General features: G+C 53.8%; 1 protein-coding gene across 3 annotated transcripts in view; it reads right to left on the bottom strand.

The window, feature by feature from the left end:
- RBFOX1 (RNA binding fox-1 homolog 1) overlaps positions 1-22,727 on the bottom strand; it is a 1,027,611-nt gene that overhangs the window by 903,283 nt on the left and 101,601 nt on the right. The window contains exon 1 of one of the 3 annotated variants that reach the window (XM_056135030.1): positions 18,874-18,933. The exons of 1 other annotated variant lie outside the window; for it this stretch is intronic. In XM_056135030.1, the coding sequence (XP_055991005.1) occupies positions 18,874-18,918 (45 nt within the window). In that variant the 5' untranslated portion in view covers positions 18,919-18,933. Of the gene's footprint in view, positions 1-18,531; positions 18,725-18,873; positions 18,934-22,727 lie in introns of those variants that run through there. One more of the 3 variants, XM_056135037.1, reaches the window with a different exon arrangement.

Genomic DNA, 22,727 nt, shown 5'->3' with positions numbered 1-22,727 from the left:
CTTCTCACCGCCGTGAGCGCAGGTGACCTCAGGGTCAAGCCGTGAACAGCTGGGATCTACAGAAAAAGCCGACCATGATGAAGGCTGAGGTGGCACCAACTACCCGGCAGTGCCAAGTTGCAACCAGTGGCCAGCTAGAGAGGGGGGATGAGAGGCAGGTGGGCACTCCATAACAGAATTGTTGGGGCAGGACAGAGGACACTCCTTTCCTAATGCTCCCTTGGGAACACAAGGCAGGCACCCGCCTTGATTGAGTGTCCCCAATCTGACGCCTCTGCCCCCTCCCCAGCCCCCACACTCATGAGGTCCGAGTCCTTGTTCCCCTCGCCGCCCTACCCACAGGCCTCCCTGCCACTGAGCACCACTAAGCCCTGCTCCATCTGCTCCTTCCCACCTCCCTCTGTTCCTCTCCACACGGCACCTAGGGAAGGTCGGAGCAGACATGGAGACTGACCGGGTGCCCATGGAATCACGTGGACACGGCCCTCCTCCTGCAGAACCCACACACGGTTCTTGTGTCCAGGCCACCACGCAAGATCTGGATTCAATCAAGAATCCACACAGGAATGGGGCCGGAGCGATAGCACACCTGGAATACCGGGCATTTGCCTTGCACGTGGCCAACCCGGGTTCGATTCCTGGTATCCCATAGGATCCCCCCTTAAAAAGAACACCCCCAGCTTCAGAGAGGAGCGAGTCCCCAGCAGGAACGTTCACAGACACAAGTCTACCAGCCTTCTCTATCAGCCCCCTCTCCAGACATCCCTTTCCTGCTTTTGCTCCAGCCTCCCTCTGTAGCTCAGGGCAGGGACCAAGCCAGGTTCTGAGACATACTATCTCCCGGGCTCCCCACATCAGTCTTCGAGAGACGGGACTTCCTGGCATTCTCGATGCCAAGGAGAACGCGGAGGCACAGGGAGACTAAACCACGTGTCCAAGGTGGTGAGTGTTCTTAGCTTCATGCCTCACGCCTGATTTCCGGAAGCTTCTTCCGAAGAGATCATGAGCCCTGAAGGGCACGGGGCGGATTGCCGGGAATCTGCCAGCAATGTTGGTGCAGCCGTAGGCAACTGCAGTGGATCTGGGCCCACAACTGGGACCCCACTGCCCTCCGGGGCTAGAAGTTCCTAGAGGAGCCCACCCCCTCCCCACATCCTCCTGCTGCCTGACATTGATGCGTGAGAAGCAAGAAGGGCCTGTGGACTCAGTCGGTTCCGAGCCGAGAGAAGAGGCATAGCAGAACCGGGCCCAGGGAACCAGGAGAGGAGGACCCACCTCTACCTCCACCCAGTGCGGCCCTAACACCAGACTTGTACCGGGTGGCAGAGAACAGAGGCAGGGGCACCTGGGCCTCCCTGCCAGTGTCTGCAGCACCAACAGACCAGACTCCTCGTGGGAAGCCAAGGCACTGGAAGCAGAAGGTTGGGTGAGAAAAGGGGTGCGGAGGGTCCGCCGAGAGCCAAAGCTTTCCCAGGCCAGGGTGCCCAGGGCCAGGCACAGGGCCGCCCCTGCTGGCCCTGGGACACTGTGCCGGCTCGGTGGGCAGCACAGGGCACCTGTAGGCAGGTGGGGGAACCAGCAGAGGAAGCCCGAGAGGAGCACCCACAGGCCAGGAACAGAGCAGGCCGAGAGAGGCCCCAGGCAGGAAGGAAACACCCCCCCCACCCCAGAAGGGAGCAGGCCCCCAGGGCTGAGCCAGAAACCTGGGGTCCGGGCTGAGTGCACTCCCCCACAGCTCCAGGCCAAGTGCTCCCCTCATTTCTGACCGGGAGCATCAAGTCCTGATGCTGCTGGCAGCCCTGCCATGCTCAGGGCCCCCATGGCTCCAGGCAGCTTCCGCCCGCCTGTCCTGCCAGGCCCTCTGCCTTGGCCCCTCTTGTGCGTGGTTGGTGCTCCTGGAGAGAGGAAACCAGCAGGGCACAGAGGCACATGGCACAGACGTGGTGGGGCCTGAGCTGTTTCCAAGGAAATGAAGATGTTCTCCCGAAACGCTGGGATGGGGTGAACCCTGAGGACTTGCCATGGAGGCACCAGGTGGCCGTCATGAAGCAGCCGTTGTATATGCTTGGCGAAAGGAGCTGGGTGTGGATATGCCTGTGCGTGTGTGCATGTGAACGTGTGTGTGTGTGTGTGTGTGCGAGTGCCTGTGTGAATATGTGTGTACGTGTGTATGTATGTGTGTGCGTGTGCATGCAGGTGTATATGTGTGCGTGTGTGCATGTGTGCGTGTGTACATGTGTGTGCATGTGTGTGCATGTGCATATGTACACGTGTATGCCGTGTATATGTGCATGTGTGCATGTTTGTATGTGCATGTGTGTGTACATGTGTATATGTGTGCATGTGTGTGTGTGTCCCTGTGCACTAGGGGAGAACACGAATGCTCACATGGAAGAGGGCAGGGGAAAGGCTGATTCCCCATTCCGTAAACTGTCACTACATTCCCATCTTGGGCAATTCGGAGCGAGACGACGGCTCCCTGACAGGCATCTCTGCTTGACCGTGAGGGACTGGAGCCATTGGCCTGCGCCAACGGGGGTCTAAAGAACCCGGCGGGGCTCAGGTTGGCAGGCAGGATGCTCTGTAGGTCTCTCAGACAGATGACATCACCGGCACTCTGCAATTTCGACCTGAGACGTCGCCCAGATTTCAGCATGGGGGTCTGGGCCGAGAAGCCACGCTCTTCAGCCCCTTCCTCACACACCTCTGCCACGCTCAGCTCCCCTCCTCTCTCCCGCTCCTTTGTAATCCAAGCAGGTGACAACTTCACTCAGTTGTTAGCAGCGAGAGGAGGTATCGATTCCCGGGAACAGCCTAATGACGGGAGGCCGAGGACACAGCCGCAAAGGGAGACTCTCTGATTCCAAGTGAAATTATAGTTCGCCCTACGAGACTGCACAATAAATCAGGGGAAAAACCAGCCGACATGGGACTCTGGGGTCACCGAAGTGATGTTGACACATTACAATAATGAGAACTTGAAATACCTCATGCCCTATTGATTTTTAAGCTGAATCATTCCCACCGCAGAAGATTACAAGACTCTGTCCTGGAATCATGGCTCGCGCGGGAGATGCTGATGAGAACTACACCCAATCCAATCAAAATGAAAAGCTTCACTCACACTTATTACAGAACTAATACCACTGTCCCTGGGCAGTGCAGAGGCACTTAACCTACAGTGGAAAGAAAAAAACATACACTCTTTCCTTTTAATTAAAATTTTTCATACTTCTTGGGGAGGGGGTGTTGTTGCATATAGACTCTTGACTGGGTCTATATGATACAAAGCAATGCAAACAGCCTCATGGTTCTGGGGCAATTCTTCCTGCTTCTCTGATTCCGAGGCCCTTTCCAAGTCCCTGCGTCACCAGACCATCTAGAAGAAATGGAAGAGCAGATCTAAGCCCCGATTCACGTTTTCCTCCTGCGGGGAGAGGCCCTCAGCACATAGCCAAAAGTAAAAAAAATTTAAAAAATAAAAACCTTTGCTTATGGGTGCTGATCTCCCCGCCACATTCCATACCCTAAAAAGTGCTCGTGGGGTGGGGGAGGGGGACTGAGTCCCATCATTTCTCACTAACCCGTCACACGGCAGAGAAGTGACCATGGGTCCCTGACTGAGGGCCACTCTTGGCCACCTGAAGGATCTAGAAAACATTTCTGTTCCCGTCTGTCTGTCCTGTGTGGGATCACGAGTGAAGGGGACCCTGTGTTCTGGTTTTCGTGCTGTTCCGCTCATCGTCCAGATCATGCCTTGACGCTGGGGGAAGAAGCAGCAGCTAAACACGCTCTCTAGTAGCTCCAGACAGAGGTATTCCTGGGGCCGGAGAGATGGGGCAGTGAGTAGGCCACTGCCGTGCCCATGGCTGTGTGTGACAGGGCCACTGGTACAAATCCACAGCACTGCTGATGGCCCCCAGAGCCCCCCAAGGGGCCACTCCCGAACACAGAGCCAGGAATAGCCCCCAAGCACACTGGGTGTGGCTGGCGCGTGCGCGCGCGCGCGCGCGCGCGCACACACACACACACACACACACACACCCCTCCCCTGTGTAATTTGTCAATGCCAGTACTGGAAGCCAGCCCCCCAAGTTCCCCTGACCACTGTCTACAAGGCACCCACTTCCGGCTGCACGTATCCGATAAACAGCTCACGGAAGCCCTTCCACACACAGATGCTTTTTCTCATGCTCCACGTTTCGTCCCCTCATGCAACAGATGGCTTTACACGGGAGCGTGTGAAAATCTTAAATATTTCATAGCCCGGTGGAAATCGGAGACGCCTTTGGAGGCATGGCTGGCTCGGCGGCAGACGTCAATCAGCCGAGCAAGATGCCACTGGCCCGAGGCCGCTGCCTTGCGGGGGGGGGGGGGGGGGGGGCGTGAGTGGCAGGGATGCCCCCCCCCCTTCAAGTCTCCGCTCGCCAGAAGGCAGATGTGGGCCGGGCCGGCAGGCAGAACATGCTGTCACCAGGCGCTCTTAGGAAGAATGGCACAGGAAGGCTGAGAGATCGCCTCCGTGGCACTCGGCAAGCGACACGCGTCAGAACCTGCTGGGCGGACATGGGCTGCTAACAGCGCATGCTGAGGAGGTAAGGACGGTGATGCCCACTGACGGGATGCTCACCCAAGCCCAGGAGGAGTCAGGCAGGGGCTCAGCGGCAGCCTCAGGCCTCTGATGATCCAGGAAAGGGCGGCTGCTCCTGCCCCAACTGACATGGCACAGGAGAGCCAGAGGTGATCTCGGGATGGGCCACCCAGGACAGGAGGCTGGGATGGACAGGTGGGGCACCCAAGCAGGCTGGACACACAGTCTGCACAGGGGATAGAGCCCAGGGTGCTGGATACCCAGCTTGCACACAGGATGGAGCCCGGGGTGCTGGGTACCCAGTCTGCACAAGGGATGGAGCCAGGGGTGCTGGATACCCCACCTGCATTGAGAATGGAGCCCAGTCTGCATACAGGAGGGAGCTCAGGGGTTCTGGGTACCCAGCCTGCACATGCGACAAAGCTGAGTGGACGTGACTGGGGAAGCAGGATGAAGGTTCGGGATAAGTGAGTCTATATACCCTGCAGGGCAGCATAGACTGGGCTTGGGCAAAACATTCCAATCAGGTGAAATACGGTAAGAGGTACTGAGGGTTTCTGTAGTATAATTATTATTAAAGGGGGGCACAGCCAGCAGTACTCAGGGCTTCCTCTGGCCCCGTGCTCAGGGGTCACTCCCAGTGGTGCTCGAGGGACCACCTGTGATACCAGGGTACCACCAGGGCTGGCCGCACGCAAGGCGAACATCCTGGCCCTTGCGTTATCTCCCGAGCACGTCTCTGTATCGTGTTTCTCGCTACGTCAGGGGTTGTGCAGGTACCTCCCAACCCTCCTGAAGGGGTCCGAGCGCTGGGCCAGCAGCGAGGGCGCTTGCCTCAGCACTGTCCCTGCTCTGCTGAGCACTGCCAGGAGCGATCCCTGAGCACAGAGCCGGGAGGAAACCCTGAGCACAGCCAGCTGTGGCCTCCAACCAAAACCCCAACCAGAAGCCTTGCTAAGCCTTTCAACCAAAAGCATCGCCCACACGGAGACGGAGGTGAAGCTTAGGGACAGAACCCGCCACACCCCCACCTCTCTAGCGTTAAGAAAACAGGCTCCTAGGAGCCGGGAGGAGCCAGGTCTAGTGCTCCAAGAGCACTAGCCAGGCCTAGTGCTCCAAGAGCACTCGGGCACTTCCATCCACTTAAGGAGGGCGCTGGGCTCTCCTGCAGGTACCAGGAGGGCCTAGAGCAACGGGCAAGCGAGGGGGATCCCTGCGCCCCCAGAACAGCGCCTATCAGGCTCTGGAGTGTCTCATGATTCCGAGTCGGGCCCGCCAAATCTCCCAAGGTATGGAGTTCAGTTTGAGATAAAAATACTTTATCTGCCCCTCCGGCAAATTGAAAGGCTCTATAAAGGGTTTTGTTATTGCAGTGTTTTCATAAATATAGAGTAAACATCTCTCACAGCGGGGAACGCGGCACCAAATACAATTTTCATACACAGCCATTCATGGGGCTCGCGCATGAAGATGAAATGACCCGGGGATGAATAAAAAAATAATAGTATCCAACTTTCCGCAGCCCACGGCCCCTGACAGACGCAGGCGGCAGCGAGAGAGGAGTATGGTACCGCGGCACGTCCGATGAATGACAAGTGTCTGGCTCCCGGGGAATTGCCTTCCCTGTGGCCGGACCATTACAGTTAACACTTCGCTTCATCATTTCCAGAAATTGCCAACAGCCAACGATCCCATTCCCAAGCTTGGAGTGACCCCAAGCCTTCGCCGGAACATCATTTTAAATCACGCGAGTTTCCACTTTTCTTGGACTCCTTTTAAGTCTCTCTTAAACACATTTTCAAAGCGATGTGGATTGCCTATGTCTGATATTCACTATCTCCGTGGATGTCTAAGCTGCTCCCTACCTGCGCCGAGGTGAGGAGTTGATCACAGGTTGTCAAAAGGGAGAAGATCTTCTGCTTCAAAACATGTTGGGTTTTGTGTGTGTGTGTGTGTGTGTGTGTGTGTGTGTTTGTTCTGGCTGTGTTTTTTTTTTTAACGAAAGCCATGCATGTGTGTTGAAAATGAAAAACATGATAAAGGTACATTTTGGAATAGATAATCAAGGTATCTGTGAAATACCACCAAAAATATCTGTGCATTTAATGTATCCAATGTGATGAGTTTAGAGATCTGGTAATGGTCTCTATAATCAGGGTGAGAATCACATCTGCCTCTTTCAGTGATTTTGAGGTGGGGACTAAAAGAAGAGAGAGGGAAGAAGGGGGTGGGGGAGAAAGAAAGAGAAGGAGGAGGAGGAGAGAGGGAGAGAGCAGAGGCAGAGAGAGGAGGAGAACTGGGGAGAGAGAGGGAAGATGAGAGGGAGAAGGAGAGACAGGGAAGGAGGAGAAGAGAGAGAAGGGAAGGAGGAGAGGGAGAGAGGGAGGGAGAGATGGAGGGGGACGGGGAGGGAGGGAGAGGGAGGGAGAGAAAAGGAGAGGGTGGGAAGGGGAGGAGGGATGGGGAAGGAAATATCTAACAACATCTGAGCGTACAGTAACACCACACTGCACCAATGGGACTAATTTCATCTCCAGGCATCTAGAACATTTTCATCTTGAATCATTTCAAAAGCAAAACTCAGGCCCTGGGGAGCCTGCGAGGAGGGGGAGCACCCGCTTGGCACACGGCCAAGCGCAGCCAGCACTGCCTTCGCCCCAGCACCTCTGGGGGGATCCTCCTGCCCCCAGCATCTTTGGGGGTGTCCCCCTACCCCCAGGACCTGGGAGGGTGGTTTCCATTTACATGAACAAACCAGTAATGAGCCATGTTCAAGCCGTGTTCAAGCCTCTGCCCCTCGCCTCTCTGCACACTGACCTCCAAGGTCACGCCCTTCCCCAGGAAGGCATTTGCCTGGGCATGGCCGTGGCCTCTCGGCCCCTCTCCCTGACCCATGGCAGCTGCAGTGCTGACGCCACTGTGCCCGGGGGACAGCCCCCAACGAGACAGAGAGGACCACCTGTCCCTTCGGATACCTTCCCACAGGCCTGCTGCACCCCCACGTCCTCCTGCTGTTCCCTGGGCTGCCGGTGGCTGTTCTGCCAGTGACTGTGAGCCGGGCACCCTGCAGTGCCTCTCACCGACCGCCCCGGGAGGGCCCTTTTCCTCCTCAGACATGGCGAGCCGTCTCCCGAATAGGGCACGTGTTCCACCCTTTCTACTCCACCAGCTGCATCCATCTACTGCCTTCCGATATGACCAAGGACATCCTGATAAATGCAGATGGCTTCACCCATATACACTAACACACCTGCATACACACAGGCACACCTCCAAGATACCGCTGGTCCATTCGAACTCACTAGAAACAAAGCAAGCAAGGCACACAGACACGTGCGCAGACGTCCAGTTACACGTGCTCTACTCTATGCCTACAAAGAGCTCCCAGGACACACCTTCCCTGGGACCGCCTGGCTTCCGGAAAACGTTAACTCCTGACCAGCCCTACCCATGAGCCAGGATCCTGGGGCTGGCAGAGCTCCTGACACATCTGCACTTTTCAACTTTTTTCTTTTTTAACGTGTGGCTTGACACTGGCCCCAGGACTGAGGTTGAAACCTACTGTTTTGTTGTTGTGATGGTGGCGGAGGTTGTTGCTCTTTTGCTTTTTGGGTCACACCGGTGATTCTCAGGGGTTTCTCTGGCTCTGCACTCAGGAATTACTCCTGGCGGTGCTCAGGGGACCCTATGGGATGCTGGGGATCGAACCTGGGTTGGCCATATGCAAGGCAAACGCCTTCCCCGCTGCTGTGCTATTGCTCCGGCCCTGAAACCCTACTGTGAGAAAACCACTGTGGGTGGAACTCGGCTCATGTCAGCCCGGAAGGGAAGACAGGTCTCTAACTCAAGGCTGCTAGTTGGGAGTGCCAACGTTCATAGGTGCTTTTCTGAAGACCAATGCGCCCTCTTTGCCAGTTTCCCTCACGTGCCGTTGGTCGGCTGGCCAGCCTGCCCAGCCAGGATTCTCAGAAGTTTAGTCTCCATAAGAGACTGGTAGAGTCCTGCTCTATCTCTCACATGACAGAAGAAAGATTGCCACCAAGTTGAGTCAAAAGTGGAGAGGACGGGCCTGGAAGCCTCAGAATCACAAGTTTCCATCCTTCTCTGAAGCTACTGGTACTGTGAGAAAAAAAAATAAACTCCTGGGGCCAGAGTGGATAGGGCATTTGCCATGCACACAACCGATCTAGGTTTGATCCCCAGCATCCTATAGGGTCCGCCAAGCACCGCCAGGAGTAATTCCTGAATGCAGAGCCAGGAGGAACCCCTCAGCACCATCGGGTGTGACCCAAAAAGCAGAAAAAAAAAAAAAGAAAAAGAGAAACTCCTGTCTCAGGCACTGTCACAGAAATGGATATAATACCTGCATCAGCCCCTTAGGGCTGCCCACGTGTCCATCCTGAGTGCCCTGTCTGACTCATACAAACACAAACAAATCCTCGGGTAAGAATGACCATAATGCAGATGCACCAGAGGCCACAAGTGAGGGAACACAAACGTTGTCTCCTTTTCTCTATGTGTCAGAATCTGAACCCTGAACCGCTTATAACATTGAAGGCACCTCTGTATTTTTAGCTTCCTGGGAAAATGTGGTAAGGGGACTAAGCAGAAATCCATTTTCCCCTTGTTGTTGGACACAGTCTTTTTGATGACACAGTTTTTTTTTTTTAAACTCATTGGTTGAGTTTCCCTTCCCACCCCGAGTGGAGCTCCGGCAGCCGAAGACCTCCAGAACTAGCCACAACCATGCTGAGACTACTCTCCACACGCATGAAGGTACTGGCAGAGGAACAAAGGAATGCAGGTCCTGGGGCTGAGATCTCCAAGCCTGCTCGGATCGGGGCTGAGCATCCTCCACCCAGATCCTCCAAATTCCAGTAGGTGGGGGTCACACCCACCAACTGGCCCCCTGGCGCCGTGTAATCCCATCAACGGCCAAGACTCAGAGACTATAAAACCCAGCTCCCAGAAGCGCGCGGCCACATTTGCGGCCACACGACATCTCATGATCTCATTCTTACTTTGGACAACCTGGCAGGCTACGGAATGTAACCTGCCCACACGGCAGAGTCTGGCAAACTCCCCGTGGCGTACCCAATATGCCGAATACCAGTAACAATGATGGGTCTCATTCTCCTAACCCTGAAAGAGCCTTGAATATGGCACTTTAAAATCTCAGGGCTAGGATGAAGGAGACGTTACTGGTGCCTGCTCGAGGCAATCGATGAACAATAGGATGATTGTGATCGTGAACTCATTGGTTATCTTTATTTTTAAAAGTGGGGATTAAATGTGGGGATATGCTAGAAAATTCTACTGGATGTGGAACTCTAAATGGCTGTTTTAACCCAATCTCCCATTCTATTTTTTTCCTCTCAGCCCATTAAGAACTATCTATGGGCTTAATCTATCCTTCATGCACATAAATAGAGCACACGACGTTCCAGGCCAGTAGACAACCTTCCAACTCCTTCTCAGACAGTCTTATTTCTGTGTTCATGGCCTATTCGTTCGCCACTGAGCGACGAATCCCATTGGACTTCTAATCCAGGTCCCATGCCAACACTTGGAGTGAGACGTACTCCACAAATGCCGGTTCAATGAATGACATTAGAACATTGAAATGCCGTTTGCCTGATCTAAATAAGGAACTCTCCCTGCTTGCTTGGTTTCAGGCTGACTTCATATGGGTCCTGAAACACACAGGAAGAACCAGAATGTTCTGAACTTTCCCGTGTGGGGACTGGGAGCAGTTCGCAAAGACCAGGCCTGGCCTTGACATACCAGGAAGCGAAGCAGAGCAACTCTGGGAGCTGAGCCATCCTTTCCCGCCAGGAGAGAGCCCCGTGTCTCGATAGGGGAACCCATTGGGTGGGTCAGCTTCAGGCCCTCCGAGGGCAGGGGAAGTCCCAACAAAGCTCTGGTGGGAGAGATGGTGGCATGGAGCTGAGTACAGCCTCATGTCCACCCACCCCCACCCCCCGCATCTCCTCTGCTTTCAAGGTCTCGTACTCACAGCACGAGATGGTTCCAGATAGACAAGAAGCCAGGTACACTCTTGCACTCTTGACAGGCCATTGGTCAGTACAAAGGTGCACATCCATCCATTTACAGTCTGTACGTCCATCCATCCATTCACAATCCATCCATCCATTCACCTACCCATTGATCCATTCATCCATTCATCCAATCACCTGTCCGCCCATCTGCCCATCTACCCACCCACCCATCCATCCATCCATCCATCCATCATCCATCCATCTGTCCATCCATTCATTCATCTGTCTATCCATCCACCCATCCATCCATTTACCCTCCATCCATCCATCCATCCATCCATCCATCCATCCATCCATCCATTCACCTACCCATTGATCCATTCATCCATCCAACCACCTGTCCATCCATCCATCCACCCATCCACCTGTATGTCCATCTATCCGTCTGTCCACCCACCCACCCACCCATCCATCCACCCATTAATCCGTCTATCCATCCACCCATCCATCCATCTACCCTCCATCCATCCATCCAACCATCCATTCACCCACCCATTCATCCATTCATCCATCCATCCATCCATCCAACCACCCGTCCATCCACCCATCCATCCATCTGTCCATCCATCCATTCATCCGTCTATCCATCCACCCATCCATCCATCTACCTCCATCCATCCATGTAGCCATCTGTCCATCCATTCATTCATCTGTCTATCCATCCACCCATCCATCCATTCACCCACCCACCCATCCATCCATCCATTCATCCATCCATCCATTCATTCATCTTCCATCCATCCATCCACCCTCCATCCATCCCTCTAGCCTCCATCCATCCACCCATCCATCCACCCATCCATCCATCTACCCTCCATCCATCCATGTAGCCATCTGTCCATCCATTCATTCATCTGTCTATCCATCCATTCACCCACCCACCCATCCATACATCCATTCATCCATCCATCCATTCATTCATCTTCCATCCATCCATCCACCCTCCATCCATCCCTCTACCCTCCATCCATCTACCCATCCATCCACCCATCCATCCATCCACTCATTCGTCTTCCATTCATCCATCCATCCACCCTCCATCCATCCATCCACCCATCCATCCACCCACCCATCTATCCACCCACCCACCCATCCATCCTTCTGTCCATCCATCCATCTGTCCATCCATTCATCCATCCGGCCAGCCAGCCATGGTGTCTGGATGCTGCCTCTTCACACTGTAGGTTTCTCAATGATTCTTGTCAATGACCCTTGTTTGTTTTCTCTCTGGTCACGGTGCAAGGAGACAGAAGAGGTGCTTTGCAATAGAGCCCAGTAAACAGGTTCCCCCACAATTCATACTCTGCACACAGAGGACTCAGATGCCTCAAACACACAGCAGTGTCGTCAGAGGCTAAAACCCTGTGTGTGTCTGTGTGTTTCTATGTGTGTCTGTGTGTTTCCGTGTGTGTCTGTGCATTTCTGTGAGTGTTTGTGTCTGTGTGTGTCTGTGTATCTGTGTCTCTGTGTATGTGCGTGCCTGTGTCTGTGTGTATGTGTATGTCTGTGTATATCTGTGTCTGTGTGTGTCTGTGTGTGTTCATGTCTATTTGTATATGTCTATTTCTCTGTGTGTTTGTGTCTGTGTGTGTCTATATCTGTGTGTTTGTGTGTGTCTGTGTGTACCTGCGTGTGTCTGTGTGCATGTCTGTATGTCTGTGTGTGTCCTTGTCTGTGTGTGTGTCTGTGTGTATGTGTATCTCTGTGTGTGTCTGTATATGTCTGTGTCCCTTGTATGTGTGTCTATGGTCTACGTCTGTGTGTGTGTGTGTTTGTGTGTGTGAAGCTCAAGCCCAGCAGAGCCCCTGCAAGCTCTGTGCAGAGGGGCAAACAGCTCCTTATCTCTGCCTTGGCTCCCTCCTCTGGGAAAGGTAGATATGGCCAGGACTAGAGAGCACAGTGGGTAGAGTACTTGCCTTGCATGCACAGACCTGGGTTCCATCCCCAGAACCATACATGGTCCCCCAGCACTGCCAGGAGTGATCCCTGAGACAGAGCCAGGAGAAAACCCTGAGCACTGCTGTGTGTGGAGCCAAAGCAAAACAGAAAGGTAGAGACCACCAGGGCTGGAGCAATAGCACAGCGATAGGGCGTTTGCCTTGCACGCAGCCAACATGGCCGACCCGAGTTCGATTCCTCCGCCCCTCTCGGAGAGCCCGGCAAGCTACCGAGAGTATCTCGCCTGTAGGGCAGAGCCTGGCAAGCTCCCCGTGACGTATTCGATATGCCAGACACAGTAACAACAAAGTCTCCAATGGAGACGTTACTGGGCCCGCTCGAGCAAATCGATGAACAACGGGAGGACAGTGACAGTGACAGATACCACCAATCTCCTCCCCCGGGCTGCCCTCAGGATGAGGCTTATTGATAGTCGGAAGCATGACCTCAATGCTTCATACATACATACAGAGACACACCTTGGCATCTACTAAACACAGAAAACCTGGATTACAAGAATTTATACATGAGCAGATAAACCCTCTAAGGACAAGGACAGAGCAGGAGGGTTTGGGCCGGGAGCAGGAGTGAGTGGGGAGAAGTGGGGTCAGCAGGATTTCTTCTGGGGGGTCAGACTGAACAAATCCGGGAACCCCAGGAAGTGAGAGCACCATGGCCCAGGGCTCGGTCAGAAATAAAGATGCTCTGAGCAGGCGGCAGCCGAGCCCCCCACAGCCCAGACCCCAAGAACAGAGGCCTGGAGACTTGTGCTCACCCACTCCCTCCCCGCAGAGATGCAGGTGCCTTCTCGGCACAGATTAGTCAGGGTCACTGGTATCACAGAGGGCAGGGGCACGGGTCACTGTTCCTGGCAGGGTCTGCCCTGCAGAAGTCCGTGGCGTCCTGTCGGCTCTCAGGAGCACCTCGACCCCATCTCGGTGCCCCCAGCCTGGTGCCAAGTGTCCTACAGATTGTCACATCTGAGGAAGCCTTGACAGCTCATTCCTGACATACCAAACACCCCTCCAGACTACCCTAGAGCAACAGGGTCAGACCAACCTGGAGTCCAATCAGACCAATCACTCATTTGCGTTATCCAAGGGCTTGGGGAGCAGAGGCTCCCGAGCAATGTTTGGGGGGACTGGAGGGCTCCTCCTGGCCATTCTTGCCCAGTCAGGCGGGTGGCTCAAGGCAACAGTCTGATGCTATCGTGCTGCTTGGGCCCTGGGGGCACAGGGGGTCACCCCAGCAGTGCTGGAGACCTCTGGGGGGTATCCAGTCATGTGCAGAAGATCAGGTAGTCCCCAGGATCAAACTAGGGTCAGTCACCTGCCAGGCCAGCATCCTAATCGCTGCACTACCTCACGGGTCCCATAAAAATTCTTCAGGATTGCCACCCCCTCTCTCAATTCGGCAAATTTCACAGCTGCGGTGAGGCCAGAGAGGCAGAGAGCCGTATGAAGCCAGATAGAAACTCACAGTGCATCAGCATTCCTCTTCTGGTTGGCCTTCCTCCTCCTCCTCTGTCTCCTCCTCCTCCTCCTTTTCCTCCTCCACTTCCTCCTCCTCCTCCTTCTCTTCCTCCTCTACTTCCGCCTTTCCCCACCATTTCCAGCCGTGTAAACATGGAAGTCTCTATTCAAGAAAGCATCACAGCTCCAACTGCCTTTCTCTATCTCTTAGCAAACAAACAGCTGACTCCACACAGAAACGCATCCACCTGGAGCCGAGGCAGGATTCTCAGGGAGAGGAAAAGAAGAGCTGGCGGGGGCCTGCCTGGGACCTGCCCTGGGGGGTCCTTCTGCGGCAGGCGGTAGGCATCTGGCCATCCGGGGTGCTGAGCTGCTGCTGGGTCCCCGGATCACATGAAAGTGGCAGAAAATGGCATCCCAGCTGGACTCCGGATAGTCGTGAGGTCTGCACGTGGGAAAGGGCTACCCACCTGTGCAGACACATCAAGCAGAGAATCAGCGCGGCAGGGAACGCGAGGTGGCACTTCCAACATGATTAGCATGAAGTTGGAAGGGAGGTTTTAGAGGAAAGACAAGGTACATGAGCCCAATTCTAGGTGTCCCTCCTGCAGACATGGAGGAAGACGTAAAGGATGAGAGTCCCAGCGCATGGGAGGTGCGGGGCACGTAAACTGAAGCGAGCATCCATCCCCATCATTTTTGGGGTTGGAAGGTGCCGAGCTCCGCTCTTACATCATTTCTAGAAAAGTCTTCCCTGGCCTTCACGAAATGGGAAGGCGCTGGAAGATTATTCAATTCACGTTGAGGAACTTCAAGTGTTCCTCTTGATGTCCCTTTAAATCATTTCCCGAGGGCTTGCAAATACACAATTGCGTTGAGGACGTCCGACTGATCTTATTTACATTTGCTACATCAAAGTCTTCCAACATCATAAGCAAATAAGACGGGACCTTCCAATCGCCCATAGGTTATGCAAACACCTTCCCAGAAAGGACACTTTGAAATTTTTATGGAGCCGGAGAAATTGGAGGCAGATTCATCCCGGCAGTGAAATTGGGCTTTTTGTCATTTTTAATTGCTTAAATTCATAACCCAGTTTTGCTGAATCAAAAAAGTACGCTGCTCTCGCTAGCATAAGCATCCCGGCCTTTCGAGTACACGCTCACCTTTTCAGATCAACCGTACATATGCTAATAACAAACACTCCTGGCAGCTGCTTGAGACATTATATTGTTATTATTTGAGACAGGATTGAAATTCTCCCTATATAATCTTTTCTGAGCCAAGCCCAGAGTATTAGAAGTTGACTTAAAAAAAAAAGTTAACAACAAAGTCTCCAATGGAGACGTTACTGGGCCCACGTGAGCAAATTGATGATCAACGGGAGGGCCTTTACCTTTACTTTTAAACTGTGCTGGTGAAGGGGGTGGGGGGGGCGTGCCTGTCAAAACAGCAGGGCAGGATTCTGTTATCTGTGGTTTCGTTCAACTAGATTCACATGAGTAATTAAAAACAAAACCCCAAAACCCTTCCTGACCTTGTACACTCCTTTTACTACTGCTCAGCACAAGCCAAACGCGAAAATAGGGACCGAGGGCTGGAGCAATAGCACAGTAGGGAGAGCGTTTGTCTTGCACGTGGTCAACCCGGATTCGATTCCCAGCATCCCATATGGTCCTCCAAGCACCACTAGGAGTAATATCTGAGTGCAGAGCCAGGAGTAATCCCTGAGTATCGCTGGGTGTGACCCAAAAGGCCAAATAAATAAATAAATAAAAGAAGAAAGAAAGAAAGAAAGAAAGAAAGAAAGAATCAAGACATCTCTCAGAAGCAGACATTCCTCCATGTGCCATCCCTGCATCCCCACCTCTGTGGCAAAAATCAAGTCCAGGACGCCAACACCTTTAAGGGGCTTCTCTTTGCGCTTTCTTTTCAGGTTTTAGCAGGGAGTCTTCCGTGTGGGAGAGGAAATTCTCATAGGATGCATTTGGGTCCCACTGGCATCCTTTTCCAAAGAACTGACTCTAGACCCTTCTTTGATCGCTTTGAAATGAACACAACAGGATCTGTCTTTTATTTTCATCGCTAAATATCAAACAGAAGTGAAAGCGAGTCTAATCAAGTTGTCATATTCCTTCACAAGCATCCATTCTCTTGGGCAAGGTTTTCCCTACCCAGGGCACTGCCACCCTGCTCCACACTGATCACAAGGATGGAAAAGGAAGGTGCCAAGTGAGGTCCCCCCACGCTTTTAAGTCCTGGGTTAGCAACGTTGATGTGGCCTGCCCTCTCCTGCCAGGGCCTCTGAGGTCCAGCAGGAAGTGATGAGGGCGATAAACCCTGGTTCTCATACAAGAGGCTCCTAATGGGGCCCTTCGGTCTCAAATCTCCCCGCTGGGATGCAGGAAGAAACCACCCATAAAGCCAAAAGCTTCATCAAGCATTCAGTGGGAGAGTACTACGGTACAGAGAGACCAAAGGGAAAATAATAAACTTTCTGTTATAAGGAAACTGCTTTAGCCAGCTGGCTTTGGGTGGGGGGGGGGGGGGGGCAGAGGCCACAGCTGGTGGTGCTCAGGGCTTGCTTACTCCTGGCTCTGTGCTCAGGGATCATTCCTGGCAGGGTCTGGGGGACAATAGGGGGTGCTGGGGATCGAAACTTGCACGTCCACCACGTGCAAGGCGAGTAGACCTTCCCAGCTATGTTCTCTGGAGCCTGCTATTTCTAATAAGTCCACGTAAACACGGATGGAAATGAACCAGATTCCAAAATTCAAGCAGATTTCAGGGTACACAAACATGGGGGGAGGGGAATTCTGAGATAATAGACAGATATAAAACTGTGGCCTTTCCTACATGAAATTCCATCTCAAAACAGAGATAGATTTGGTGCTTTTCGTGAAAAGGCTGAAATGAGAAGAAACAGGTGAAAGATCCCTTTTCAAGTATTAGAGGAGCTCTCCTCGGACTTGTGCTAGAGGAAGAGAAGACTCAAGGGGCGAATAGGGAAACGTGACGATGACCACCCTCCCGAGGACAAGCAGAAACCATCTGAGGAAAAGGTAGCTGTGTTCTGGGTGTACAAAGAAAGATGTGGAGGCTGGGATGGGGTGGTGAGGAATGGGGAGAAAGGGGACGGAGGAGCGAGGGAGAGAGAAGGAAGGAGAGAGAGAAAAATGCAATTAAAAGGAAGGAGGAGGAAGGGCCAGGTCCTGCTCGATCCCAGGTGGTCCTACAGAGGGGCAATTCCTCTTCCTGACCTGGGAGTGCTGTAACGGAGAGGCCCAGTGTCTGGGGCAGCTGGGAGTTGAGACCTTCTGCTTGGGCTTGGTGGGGCCAACCCTGACCTCTCCCACATCATCTCCAGTTGCAAACAGCCAGCCTGGACCCCCTGGAGAAGCACAGCCCTCTTCAAACTTAACCACAGCAGGGAAAGCACAGCTCACACACACACACACACACACACACAGGCATGCACGCACGCACACACACTGAGACCTGCTCCCTCTGGGTTTCCAAAGATGCATTTTGATCTCAACTAGGGACCAGCGTAGAAACATTTCACAGTCAGAGAGCAAATGTGCTCCCTCGCGGCGGAGCGGTCTGCCCGCAGAGACAGGGATGCACCTTCCTCCCCGCGGGACCCCGAACCCACCGAAACCAGAAACAGCTAGACAGTCATGCCGTGGCCTTTGGGGGGGTGGGAGGGGTCTTCATTAAGATGCCCAGTTTTGGGAGACAGAATTGTCAACAAAACTTTTGCCTTCAGTCTGGGTGCTCCCTGCCATGGGGAGGGGAGGTGGGGGTGCGTGCCCAGCCCTTTGTCACAGCGCTCACAAGGCCACCTGCAAACAAGTACAAGGGCAGAACAGGCCGGGGCTGGCGGCCAGGGTCATCCATTGGCCTATCCATGTGCTGCTCCCCCTTCCCCGCCCTCCAGCTCATTCATCACTTCCCAAGGCAAAGGCCCTGGGCCTCCCCTGGCAGGCCTGGGGAAGGAGCCTGGGTCCCCCTCCCCGAAGCGACACTGGCCTCTTTCTCTTCCAGAGCCTTCCGAAACGCACGTTTCTGCTCTTGGCGGGGCTAGGGGGTGTCGGGTGAGCTCAGCGGACCGCACACAGCTGCCCCGGGAACGTCCACATACTGGTACACACCTCCCCGCGGGGATCCGGGGGGCCTCCAACTTTCCCGGGCGCTGCTGACCAGTGCCTCCTCGGACCCCCAGCCCAGGGCCGAGCTCCCTTCTCCTTCCTCTCCCGGGACGCGGGCGCTTTTCCTTCCAAAGGCTCCTTCCCCTGCTCCGTGGGGATAAAGTTAACCTGAGCAACCAAGTTCCCCTGCTCACTCGGTCAGTCCCTGGGGGCACCCGGATTTGGCCCAGGCTGGGGGGCTCTCTCCCGCGCCCCCGGGGCGCCCCCTGCGCGCGCGCGCGCGCGTTTGCTTCAGCTCGGCCTCCCGGGACCCGCCTTACCTCCCCGGCGGTTTCACACGCTGCCCGCGCCGACGCCGCCAACGCTGCTGCTGCTGCTGCTGCTGCTGCCACCGGCCATCGCTGCCAGCCCGGGTGCCCGCGTCCCCGCCGCCGCCGCCGCCGCCGCGTCCCTCCCGGAGCCGCACCGCGCCGCCGCCCCCTCCGTGCGCGCGCGACGGCGACGCGGGTGACAGCCGCGCTCCGCGGGAGCGTCAGTTGGCAACACGCCTCCTCCCCGAGCCCGCGTCCCGCCCCGGCCCTGGCGCAGACGCCGCGCTGCCCACCCCGCGCTGCCCACCCCCGTGCGTCCCCCCCGCGCGCCCCCCCGCGCGCGCGCCTCACCTGAAGGGCATCTCCCACCACTGCAATTAGCTGCCAGGATTTCATCGCGGGCGGCGCTGCCTCCCTCGGAGAGCGCTGGACAAGTCTGCGAGGCCAAGCCCACCCGCACCCACGTGCGGCCAATGCAAATGACACCCCTGTCGCCTGTCCCGGCGGCAGCCTGGCAGCAAGTGCCCCCAGCGCGCCCGCCCGCGCCAGGAGCCAACCCACACACAGCTCCCCCTGGCCCTGGACGCCGCCTGGGAGTGGGATGGAGTGGGGGAGGGGAAGGGGGCTTGGCGCCCTCCGATGCGCCCCCCTCCCCCAGGGGGAGGCTGGCGCCAAAGCTTCGCAGCCCCCGCTGGTGGGCACCGAGGTGGGTGCCCCCCACCCCACTCCAGGGCCCCGCGCCTCCCTCCGCGCTGCCGCTGCGCCCACCTCCCTCCCTCGCGCCCGCACGTGTCTCTCGCCTTGTTCTTCCAAGCATTAAATATGTACCACACGACAGAGGAGGGCACCTTGCCGTCCTCCGAGTCCACACTTGACAACCAATTTTAACTCGCCGGCGGTGGGATGTCTAAAGGCAGGATATAAGCGCTTCCAATTACTTACACGGCTTCTGCATTATTCAGCGTCCGCAGGGCAGAATTGATGACTGGCAGGCGGGCTGCTCCCCTCGGCCCGCCCCCGGCACCCCTCCCTGCCGCCCCCGGAGGGCCCTTTTTGCAGTAGTTAAAGCTTTGTGATCTCCAATCTTATTTTCTATTTGGGATCTGGCGCCTTCGAGCGCATTAGCTTCTCGGCAGCCTGAATCCAGCGGCGAGCTGGGAATTAGCTTCCCCTCTTGCACGGAACTTTCGAGAGTCCCTTTTAAAAAGTATTCTCTCCCTGTCCCTTTAAATAAAAAATCCTTTAAGTCCTTTTAGATCTAATGGGGTGTGTGTGTGTGTGTCCTAGTAAAAAGTCCTATCAATTCCTTGCCTAATGTCTGAATGATCAAAAGTAATTGGCTGAAAAGCGAGCCCTTCGGATGTCAAAAAATTAGTTTTTCCAACTCCCTTGCCCAGCATGGAGAGCTGGAGATGTTTCTCCCACACTCCAGGCCCCTGGACAGCTGGACAGAGAAACTTCCCTGGTTTCTTCAGCTCGGCTCCAGGCCTCTAGCACCCCAGTCCAGGATTTCACATACCCGTAAGCAGATTTTAAAATGCTAATAAATCTTTCCAGTATTTATTTTCACATTTCTTCCAGCCTCCCATCGAGAGGCAATATTTTCATGGTTCTTTTTTTTTTTTTTTGAACATGCCAAGTCCTTACATAACCATCATTCATCTCTGTCTGCCAGAAAACAAAATGAAGTGGGTTTTCTCTTCTTTTTCTTCTAAGAATTAAGGGGGTTTTAAATATTGCATTAATAGAGTGTCAAACTTGTTCTTGGGGGAGATTAAAAAAAAAAGATTGTGTGTATTTTCTTTGCCTTTCTCCAGGCCTGTGGCGTTTACAGAGAGCTGTCAGAAGTCAGAACATTAAGTCAAACGTGCTTTCTCAGCCACAAAGAAACAAGGACACGCCCCGTCCTTTTAACCATTAGCTTCTAATGTGAACACGCCACCCAGCTTCTGCAAGCCGTTTTCCATGGCCTGCATAACGCGGCAGAAAGTTCTAGGCAACTGCTTCTCCAGAATCCTGTGTGACCGCAGAGGCTCACCAAAGCACGCTATCATTATGATCACAGCTGAGAATGACATGCTCCATGGAATAATTTGATTTACAAATCAGTTCACCAAGGCAAGGTTATTCCAAGCTCAGGGTGGTGGGGGCGATGGGTGGAGAGATAGCAAACCCTAATTACAACCCTGCTGTCCCTCTGTTCCCTGGCACATATGGACATTTAATCACAGACACTGACAACCTTGGCAGATGTTGCCAAGCCTGGTTATTGATATAAATTGCCACCCTCACGTGTAAGTGCCCAGAGAAGAGTCAAAGCGATGTCTCTACTCGCCCGGAGGGACAGAAAGGTCCCCTGCAGCATCTGTGGGGATAAGACAAGGGGACAGAGGGGGCCGTGGGGGGAGGGGCACTGACCTCCCCGAAAGCAGGGGTAAGAGTCAAGGGAGAGACGCAAGCTGAAAGCAGACGCTAGACGGAACACGATGGCCACTCAATACCTCTATTGCAAGCCACAACACCCAAAAGGAGAGAGAGAACAAAAGGGAATGCCTGCCACAGAGGCAGGGTGGAGTGGGGGGCATGGGGTAGGGGGTGGGATGGAGACTGGGATCATCGGTGGTGGAGAATAGGCACTGGTGGAGGGATGGGTACTCGAGCATTGTATGACTGAAACACAAGCACGAAAATTTGTAGGTCTGTAACTGTACCTCATGGTGATGCACTAATAAAAAATAAAAATACAGTGTGTTAGACATGCAAAAAAGAAAAAAAAATAAAGAGCCAAGGGAAATTGGCGTGGTCACACTGGAAGCCAATGGCACCACTATCTGTTCAGATGGAAAAGGGGCTCATCCAATAAGGAAGAAGCTCTAAGGCCCGTCCCTGCCCCCCAACGCCCCTGTAGGGCCAGAGCAATGGACATACAAGTGCTCACTGCCGGGGAGGGGGGGGGGGGGAACATAGACACAACCATAGGCATAAAACACCTGTCAGGTCCCAGAGTGGAATACTATACAGTGATAAACAGCACTTAGCAAAGACTGGATAAAATGTAGCCACATAACATGAGTGTATCAAGCTAAAGATGATTGTATATACTGCAAAGCACACTGTATCTATTCTCAATAATAGAAAGTGGCAAATTCAGGCCCAGAGTGACAGTACGGTGGGGAAGGCTCTTGCCTTGCCCCGGGTCAACTGGGTTCAATCCCCGGCACCCCATCAAGTGCTCCCAGGCACTACCAGGAGTGATCCCCGGACACAGAGTCAAGAGTGAGACCTGAGTACAGCCTGGTGTGGCCGAAAAAATACAACCAAAGCCCCCAAGTGGCAAATTGGAAACACTTCGTACAATAAGAGACCAAGTGTGGGCTGAAACACACAGTATCTATCGTCATGTCAGCATCAGTGGGATAGGACAGAGGTGCCTAGGAGAGGGAATTCCAGGGTAGAGCCAAATCCGGTGTCCCTCTTTTTCTTTTCCCTCTTGGCACATCCCATTGATTAAATTCTTTTGTGAATGTCTTTAATCACTTTAAAATTAAAAAGGAAGGACCAGAGGGAGAGTACAGGGGTTGGACACTTAACTGGCACATGGCCAACCCAGTTTCTTTTTTGGTTTTTTTTTTCATAAATAACCTCTATTTATAAGAAAATTAGTAAATTACCCAAAAAAAATCATTGAAAAGTATAAAATATACTTGATCACTTGATCCCCCGTTATTCATCGATTTACTCGAGCGGGTGCCAGTAACGTCCCCATTCATCCCTGTTGCGTGCTAGCATAGCACAGCGGTAGGGGGTTTGCCTTGCACGCAGCCAACACGGCCGACCCGAGTTCGATTCCTCCGCCCCTCTCGGAGAGCCCGGCAAGCTACCGAGAGTATCTCACCCACATGGCAGAGCCTGGCAAGCTCCCCGTGTGTATTCGATATGCCAAACACAGTAACAACAAAGTCTCCAATGGAGACGTTACTGGAACCCCTCGAGCATAAATCGTATAAAATATACTAATTTACAAAAATATTTTCTCTTAATACATGAAAGATGCTCAGCTTTCAAGTACCTCAAACAATCAAGAGTGCAATGATGTTTGGAATGAAAAAGTAAACAGTCCCCCATAATTCTTTTTTTAAAATTTTTATTAGTGAAACACCATGAGGTACAGTTGTAGACTTACAAATTTTTGTGCTTGGGTTTCA

The sequence above is a fragment of the Sorex fumeus genome, unplaced genomic scaffold (assembly GCF_029834395.1).
Source record: "Sorex fumeus unplaced genomic scaffold, SorFum_2.1 ptg000110l, whole genome shotgun sequence".
Taxonomy (NCBI): domain Eukaryota; kingdom Metazoa; phylum Chordata; class Mammalia; order Eulipotyphla; family Soricidae; genus Sorex; species Sorex fumeus.
Note: the sequence above shows the minus strand (reverse complement) of the source record. Positions and strands in the feature narration are given on the sequence as shown.